This window comes from Zalophus californianus, chromosome 5, assembly GCF_009762305.2.
Source record: "Zalophus californianus isolate mZalCal1 chromosome 5, mZalCal1.pri.v2, whole genome shotgun sequence".
NCBI lineage: Eukaryota > Metazoa > Chordata > Mammalia > Carnivora > Otariidae > Zalophus > Zalophus californianus.
In genome coordinates this window covers 49,518,829-49,528,297 of record NC_045599.1, presented here as the reverse complement: position 1 = coordinate 49,528,297, position 9,469 = coordinate 49,518,829, and the positions used below count along the sequence as shown (strand labels likewise).

The window sequence follows — 9,469 nt, the reverse complement described above, 5'->3', positions numbered from 1 at the left end:
CAGCGGCCAAGCGAGTTTCGGAATTGGCTGGGGTGGGTAGGAGCGGATCCAATCAGCAAGCAGCGCGCGCAAACGTCCTAGGCCTGGAAACCTTGTTTACGCCCGGCCGAGAAGACCTGAAGTCCGTGGCACTGTGGTGGTAAGAGATAGGCAAGGGAGAGCGCCTTAACGGTTGAAAACTTGCCGCTGGGCCTGGCAGGTCCCAGGATGTGAAACTGCAGCCCCGAAAGTGGGACCCTTACCTCACCGGAATTGTTTACCGGACGTCCAGCCAGTCGCTGCGAGCGGCTCTTCTCCCGCTCTAGAAACACCCCGGGTTAGGAGAGATTGCCCGAGGGGCAGGGAATTGAGGGAACTGGTTAATTTGCGGGCCTCCCTTCAAGCTCTCCAAACTGACTTCTTGCCTGAAGAGGGGGGGCGGCGGGGGCGGAGAGAATTATGTACTGTGTTCTTCCAAGAAAGTAAGGTAGAGAAAAAAATGTTATTAAAATCATAAGGAAGAGAAATACATTTTCCGTACTGTATGTGTATTTACTGGAAAAAAAAAATCCTTGTATAAGTGGACCTGCGCAGTTCAGTACTATGTTGTTCAAAGGTCAACTATATTAGTTTCGGGTGGACGTCGTAATGATTGGCTCTTTTTATATATTTCAAAATGATCACCACAGTAAGTCTAGTTAACATCTGTCACCATGCATACAGAATTTTTTTCTCTGTGATGAGAGCTTTTAAGATCTACTGTCTTAGAAACGTCCAAATACAGTATTATTAACTACAATCACTATGCTGTACATTTCATCCCCATGACTTACTGTTTTATAACCGCAAGTTTGTACTTTCTGGCCCCCTTCACCCATTTTGCCCTCTCACCACTCTGCCTTTGGTAACTACCAATCTGTTCTCTGTATCTATGAGTTTGGTTCTCTTTTATTTTCTTCCTCAGGATTCCACATCACACATAAGTGGGATCATACGGTAATTGTCTTACTCGGTCTGACTTATTTCATTTAGCATAATGCCCTTGAGGGCCATCCTTGTTATTGCAAATGGCAAGAGTTCATTCTTTTTTATAGCTCTGTGTGTGTGTGTGTGTGTGTGTCTGTGTGTGTGTTTATATACATGGCCACATTTCCTTTATCCTGTTTGAATCTTTTGCATGTGGCTATCCAGTTTTCCCAACACCATTTATTGAAGACACTGTTCTTTCCCCATTGTTTATTACTGGCTCCTTTGTTGTAAATTGACCATATATGTGTGGGGTTTATTTCTGGACTCTAGTCTGTTCCATTGATCTTAGAGTTATATGGATACTTTCTATTAGTTTATTTCATGTATAATATACATGTCTTTTTTCCAATAATAGTATGAGTTTCTTTAATTTGGTATTAGCTCTTTTAAGTTTGTATAGCATAGTATCCCTAAATATAGCAATATTCTCCAATAAGTGAGTGGGAATTGGAATACTAACAGAGATCCTCAAGAGGTTGACTTACTCTCTTTTCAGAAAGTACATTTAAGGATACAAAATGTGGGAAAGGGATAAAGTTGAACTCTTACATGTTTTTATTTATTTGTATTCTCATGCTACATTGAGTTGCCATTTCAGCTAGTTTGTTGAACATCTATCCACACACATGCACACATACAATTTCACATTTTTTTCGCATACTCAATGTATTTTACTGATTAGTATTCTACAAAGTGGGGAAAGATCAATTTGCACTTAATTTTTAAGTTAAGTTATATTTAAAACAAATATGTATATAATGTTTGACTCTTGCTTAAAAATATTCTAAAATTGTTAATGATTGTAGCTTTGTGAACTTAACTATATCTTTTATGTATAGCAAGGAAGATGTTCTGTGTAAACATTTTTGGATATGACATAAGCAATTTAACTAGTCTTACTAGTTGACTTCAGATAGGTAATAGTAATGTTAATAGCTAATAATTATATAGTTCTTTATATGCTAGGGACAGTTCTAAGAGCTTTATACATATTAATTCATTTAACTGTCATAACTTTATGGGGTAAGTAATATTATCTTCATTTTACAGATAAGGAAACTGAGGCACAGACAGTTTAAGTGACTTGCCCAAGGTCACACAGCTTGTAAGTATCAAAGCCAGGATTTAAACCTAGACAGTCCGATTGTAGAGTTCGCACAAAGTTTTTTGGATAATGCTGTAGTAAGCATACCCATGTAGACTAAAGCAAATATATCTATCTATAGGATTATTCCTAGGAACAGAATTTCTGGGTCAGAAGATAACTATATTTAAAGTTTTGATGGATATTTCTTATCCTCCAAAGTGATTGGTTTACCAACAGTGCACACCGCTTGTTCAACACTCTTCTCAATATTGTTTCTTATGCAATTTTTCACTATTGCTAGTCTGGATGAAAAATAACACTTGTTTATTTTGCTATATATATATATATTTTGCTATACATATGCATATATATATATTAAGATATATTTATTTGAGAAAAAGAGAGTGCATATGAGTCAGGGAGAGGCAGAGGGAGAGGAAGAGAGCAGATTCTGCTCTCATCATGGAGCCTGACATGGGGTCAGTCTCATGACCCTGAGATCAGGACCTGAGCCAAAAACCCAGAGTCAGCTGCTTAACTGACTGTGCCACCCAGGCGTCCTTAATTTGCATTTTTATGACTTATGAGTAAGTTTAAGAATGCATTTTTCTATGTTGAAAAGATATTTCTCATTTTTTTAATTCCCCATTTGTGTCTTTTGCCCATTTCTATTGGAATGTTTTTGTTGTTTAGCTTTTTATTGCAAAGTAAAATATAGATACCAAAACCCGCATAAAATAAATGTAAATTTTTTTTTAAGATTTTATTTATTCATTTGAGAGAGACAGAGATAGTGACAGAGAGCACGAGTGGGGAGGAGAGGGAGAAGCAGGCTCCCCACTGAGCAGGGAGCCTGACGTGGGGCCCAATCCCAGGACCTCAGGATCACGACCTGAGCCTAAGGCAGACCCCCAACCGACTGAGCCACCCAGGTGCCCCAATAAATAAATTATTATAAGGTGAATGCCTTTATCACCATGGAGATCAAAGAAATAAAACTTTGATAATCACCTCAAAAGTCACTTATTTGGCTCATACCAATCACAGTGCTCTCTTCTGCCTTCTCTCTCCCTCCCTCCAAAAGTAATGTCCCGATTTTTATTCTGATAACTTTTTGAATTTAAGTGTTTTTGTTTTTTTTTTAATGGTTGGTTGTTAGATTTTCTTTTCTTATTAATTTGTAGGCATTCATTATCCATTAAGAAAATTAAGTCTTGGGTGCCATATATATCACAAATATTTTCTTTAAATTTTGGGTTTTACATTTTAGCTTTTTTTTTTTTTCTTTTTTTTGGTTGAGCAATTTGCATCTCTTACTCAGTGCCATGAGGGAAAATACACACAGTGTGGTGTCTTAGTAATGAGGTGTTAGATTAAATTTTAACTTTTTTTTTTTAAAGATTTTATTTATTTGATAGAGAGAGACACAGTGAGAGAGGGAATACAAGCAGGGGGAGTGGGAGAGGGAGAAGCAGGCTTCCTGTGGAGCAGGGAGCCCAATGTGGGGCTTGAACCCAGGACCCTGGGATCATGACCTGAGCCGAAGGCAGATGCTTAATGACTGAGCCACCCAGGCGCCCCTAAATTTTAACTTTTTAATGGTATCTTTGCCCATGTAGAATTTTTAAAAATTTTATAGAAATTTCACTTAGTTTTGTTAGAAATGCTTTCCCAACCCAAGCAAAAAAATTGTCTCCATGTTTTCTTCATGTTATATTTTATCATTTCTGTTTTTGGATTTTTTGAGGAATGCAGGGATGGTGTTAAGATTGAGGTATATATCTAGGCTTATTCCCCCCCCCCCAAATACTATGCAGTTAGTTAAAAAGAAGGAGTAAGTTCTATAGAAGACCAAATTATACATGGGAAAAAAAAGCAATATAGTATATGAAATATCCTCCAATTTGGATTGTTCTTATATCCCTTTAATTTTCATCGCTGTGGGGACACCTGGGTGGCTGAGTCAGTTAAGCATCTGCCTTCGGCTCAGGTCATGATCCCAGGGTCCTGGGATTGAGCCCCTCATCAGGCTCCCTGCTCAGCAGGGAGCTTGCTTCTCCCTCTCCACACCACTTGCTCATGCTCGCTCTCTCTCTCTCTGTCAAGTAGATAAAATTTTAAAAAAATTTGCATTGCCATCTCTGTTATATATCATAGGTCCATAAATGTGTTCCGTTGTTCAGTTTGCCTATCCATGTGCTAACTCTATGCTATAAAAATTAGTATAGTTTTATAATAAGTTTAAAATCTGGTAAGGCAAATCTTCTCATCCTCTTCATGATGGTCTTGGCTGTTTTTGGCCTCTTGCCTTACCATAAACTTTAGAATTTGCTTGTCACATGCCCCAAATACAAACAAAAACTTTGATTAAGATTTAATAGATCAACTTGGGGGAATTAACATCTTCACAGTATTGAGTTCTTCAATCTCTGAACATGATGTATCTCCCTAAGTTTCTTTAAAACCTCTCTGTTGATAAGTTTGATTAAACAATGTAAAACTTAAGTTCCATAAAATTAGTATTTCGGGGGAGTGGGTTATTCTGATTTGTATTGTGGGGTAGACATCTTGATTATTCTTTTTTCTTCTGTCTACTTCCTTAAAATTGTCCCACCTTTGAATTTCATGCCATCAGGCTCCACCACCTACCACTCCTTGCAGTGGTTATCTAGCAAGATTATATAATGCTCCTTCATTTCTTGAAGATTTTTAGCTTCTTGCTCACTGCAACCCTCTGCAGCACTACTGTCATACTTCATGGTGATTTTAATATCCATCTATGGCTTCTCTTTTTCTTGACCTCTTTTCCTCTATTGATTATATTCTCCATCTTAGAGTAGTTACTCATTCCTGTGGTCATACCTGAAAGACTGTCATTCTCTCGCTTTGTCTTTGCACCTGTGCTGCTACATTTTTTTTTTTTTTTGTGCTGCTACATTATAGAAGAAAACATATAACCATGTTTTAGTTTCACTTTAAATTGATAACTAATAATCTCAAGTGGGCATTTAATGCTATCCAGTTATTCTACTATTTTATCCTATCCCATTCTCTTATATATCTCTTTTATACATTTCTTAATGTGTTTCTTAAATCTTCAGTGCTTTTCCCCATTTGCATTCACAGCTGATGACCTTAGTTACCATTTCCCTAAGAAAAGAGAAGCAGTCCAAATAGAACTGCCATAAGATCCTATCAACACATCTACTAATGTACCTGCATCTATGCCCCTAATATTCTGCCTACCCTTCCATTAAAATAAACTATATATACTTCATTCTTAAATCAACCTCTCTACATGTGTATTAAGTCCCATTCTTCTTTCTCTCCTGCAACTCCTACAGTATTTCCTTCTGTGTTGTTAAAGATGCTCTATTTTCTCCTTTCTTTTACCCCAAAGATTTGTTTATTTATTTTAGAGAGAGAGAGAGTGCATGTGAATGAGCAGCGGGGAGAGGCAGAGAGAGAATCTCACACGGACTCCCCGCTGAGCATGGAGCCCCATGTGGGGTTTGATCTCACAACCCTGAGATCATGACCTGAGCTGAAATCAAGGGTCAGATGCTCAACCGGGTGAGCCACCCGGGCACCTCTCTATTGAAACTACTCTTACGAAGGCCTCCAGTTCTGTGTATTTATTCCACTGAAATTATTGTGACAAATTATCCTAAGACTTAGAGGTGTTAAACAACCATTTACTATGCTCAGCAATTCTTTGCGTCAAGAATTCATGACAGGATGCAGCAGGACAGCTTGTCTCTGTTCCACAATGTCTAGGCCCTTGTCTAGAAGACTCAAAAGTCTGAGGGCTGAATCATGAGAATGTCCATGTGCATGTCTAATGGTTGATGCTAGCTTTTGGCTGGGAACCTTGGTTCCTTTCTATGAGGGCTTCACCATTGGTCTCTTCATTTGTGCCAGTTTGGGCTTCCTCACAGCATGGTAGGATAGTGTTAGGATAGCTTTGTAAGAGATAGTGTTCTGAGACAGAGGTATTACTGGTATTGCCTTTTATGACTTGGTCTTGGAAGTCACTTCCATAGTGACTTCTATTCATAAAGACAGAAAGTCATAGTCAGGTTCATGGGGAAGATAAATAGACTCTGTCTCTGAATAGGGAATGATAACCTGAAATATTGCTGTGACTGTTTATGGAAAATACAGTCCTCTACCCATGTTGCTAAATAAATTGTCAATTCTGTTTTTATCTTATTTGACCTTTCTTGCATTTGATAATTTGAAAATTCATCACTCCTTCCTTTAATACTTTTATATTTTGAATTTCAGGATTTCATACTCTTAATTTTCCTCTTACCTTATTGGTGCTTTTTAGACTCTTTTGGTGGTTCTTCCTCATTCTCTCCAGGTCTGGAACTCTTGTCATTTCTGCCTGTACACTCTTGCTTTTGTGATCTCACCCAGTCTCATGGCTTTAAATATCTTATATGGTGATGACTCAAATTCTAGCTTGAAACTGCCCCTTGAACTCCATACTGTACATTTAGTTGCTTAATCAGCATCTGTACTAATAGACACCTTAAATTTAGCAAGTTTGAAATTAATTCTTAATTATCACTCCCCCATATCTTGCTGAATCTGTTTCCTCCACTGACTTCTTCATATCAGTAATCAGCTGGCAGCTCCATCTTTCCAATTGCTTAGGCCTAAACTTTTTTAATAATAAAAAATTTCTTGGATCATTGCAATAGCTTTCTAACTGGTTTTTCTGCTTCTTACCTTACTGGCTATTGTTAACCAGAGTTGTACTGTTAAAATATAATTCAAACTATGTCAATCTCTTCTTGAAAACCCTCTAATTGTTTGTCATCTCAGCTTAAGTCCTTAAAATGGCCTACAAAGCCCACATGATTTCATCTCTGTAATCTCTCTGACCCCGTCTTGTGTTCTCTGCCTTAATTTCCTCCAGTCACACTGGCTGCTTTACTGCTCTAGGACATGGCAGTCATATTTCCTGCCCTAGGGTCTTTGCATTGGCAGTTCCCTGACTGGAACCTCTTACTCTAAATATCCCTGTCTCACTTCCTTTTTTTTTTTTAAAGATTTATTTATTGATTTATGAGAGAGAGAGAGAGCACGAGAGGGAAGAGGGTCAGAGGGAGAAGCAGACTCCCTGCCGAGCAGGGAGCCCGATGTGGGACTCGATCCTGGGACTGCAGGATCATGACCTGAGCCGAAGGCAGTCGCTCAACCGACTGAGCCACCCAGGTGCCCCCTGTTTCACTTCCTTATCTCCTTCATGTTTTTGCTCAGTTGTCAGCTTCTCAGTGACCTTAAATGACCACATTATGTGTAAAATTACATTACCTCTGCCTAAGCACTTCCTGTTTTCTTCCCTGTCTTGCTTTCCTCCATAAAATTATTATTATTTCCACTTATATTGGGGTGCCTGGACGGCTCACTTGGTTAAGCGTCCCACTCTTGATTTCGGCTTAGCTCATGATCTCAGGGTTCTGAGATGGATCCCCACTTGGGCTCCTCGCTCAGTGGGGAGTCTGCTTGAGGATTCTCTCTCTCCCTCTTCCTCTGCTCCTCCCCCTGCTAGCATGTGCTCTCTCTCTTGCTCTCTCTCTGTCTCTCTCAAATAAATAAATATTTTTAAAAAGTTATTATTTCCATGTATAAATTATTTGATACATGATAGAGATTTTTGCCCATTTTGTTCATTGTTCACATGTATAGTTCCTAGATGAGTATCTGGCAGGTGATAGGTGTTCAACAGATATTGTTAAGTGAATAAATGTTTTTTACTTCAGTTTTTCTTATAAGGCTAATTATTACAAGGCACATGTCAGTGAATCAGCAAGATCTAGATCCAGACAGTACTACAGATATGGAAGATGTTACAAATGCTGAAGAAGAACTTATTAAAGAATGTGAAGAAATGTGGAAAGATATGGAAGAAGTAAGTACCAAGAGGTAAAAGTGATATATATATTAATTACTATAAGATTTAATTCCATTTCAATAATAGACTTATGGAAAATAATTATGCTGGTTCCTGGAAGCCATTATATTATACAATAAATATTTGTATGGCTTTTAGACCTATAAGCATTTATTCAAGATTCTTTATGCCAGATGAGCTATAGAAAGAGAAAAAATTATGGCTATCCCTGCCATAGGAGGTTATCATCTATTAGAAGCAGTAGCCATTGTATTAGAAATACTGTGGTAGAAATGCAAAGACAACTTAGGATGAATAGTAAACCTAGATTGAAAGGGTCAAGTATAGCTTTCTAAAAACAGTAATAACTAGGGGCACCTAGGGTGGCTCAGTCGGTTAAGCGTCCGACTCTTGCTTTTGGCTTGGGTCATGATCTCAGGGTTCTGAGATCGGGCCCCACATCGGGCTCTGCTGGGTGTGGAGCCTGCTTAAGATTCTCTCTCTCCCTCTCCTTCGGCCCCTCCCCCCACCTCTAAAAAAAAAATAAAAAGCAAGTAATAACTGAATTCATTTCTAAAGAATAAATAGGAAGTACCCTCTGAAAGTAGGAGAGTTACACAAAGCAGAAGGAACAAAATATATAAACATTGGGAGAGTTTAGAGAACTCTAGGTAGAATATTATGACTTAGTAAATTAGAAGAAGGACCTGTGGAATAAGGCTGGAAAGTTAATTAGGAGCAAGAACATTGAGGATTTTGTCAAGTTTATAGTATGGCAAGCCATTAAAAGATTATAAACATGAAGTGACAGATGCAGTTTGGGAAAATTACTTGGTAGTTTTGAAGAAAATGAAATATAGAAGACAGACTACAGGTAGAGCATTTAGGAGGCTCTAGTACTAGTTCTGGTAAGAAGTACTGTAAGGGGGCACCTGGGTGGCTCAGTAAGTTAAACGTCTGCCTTCGGCTCAGGTCATGATCTCAGGGTCCTGGGATTGAGCCCTACATTGGGCTCTCTGCTCAGTGGAAAGCCTGCTTCTCCCTCTCCCACTCCCCCTGCTTGTGTTCCCTCTCTCACTGTGTCTCTCTCTGTCAAATAAATAAATAAAATCTTAAAAAAAAAAAAAAAAGTACTGTAGGGCTAAATCCGGTCATTGCAAATAGTAGGATTTAAGAGATACTAAGGAGGACCAAAAAGGATTTGGAACTTAATTGTTGTGAAATGGAGGAAAATTATGGATATTTTCAGGTTTCTTGTTTGGGCCAACCTTGGTGAGGTTCGTTTCCTAAGATGGAGAATAATGGAGGGAACACATAATTATGGAGTTTGAGTGAAAATATGAATTAATTTAGAAAATGTTGTCTTTGAAATTTATGTACTTTTTCTGAATTAGTGAGATAGAATCACTTCTGGTAAACTACAGTATGCTGGTAAAAGTTTTTTGTACTTAAAATAGCATAGTATATGA

General features: G+C 38.2%; 1 protein-coding gene across 2 annotated transcripts in view; it reads left to right on the top strand.

Moving 5' to 3' along the window:
• The first annotated feature begins 60 nt into the window (after positions 1–60).
• The window catches only part of CENPK (centromere protein K), a 64,150-nt gene continuing 54,741 nt past the window's right edge, over positions 61–9,469 (top strand). Inside the window, exons 1-3 of one of the 2 annotated variants that reach the window (XM_027606635.1) lie at positions 61–139; positions 2,059–2,113; positions 7,870–8,018. In XM_027606635.1, the coding sequence (XP_027462436.1) occupies positions 7,902–8,018 (117 nt within the window). In that variant the 5' untranslated portion in view covers positions 61–139; positions 2,059–2,113; positions 7,870–7,901. The remainder of the gene's footprint in view (positions 140–2,058; positions 2,114–7,869; positions 8,019–9,469) is intronic. The other variant, XM_027606634.1, reaches the window with a different exon arrangement.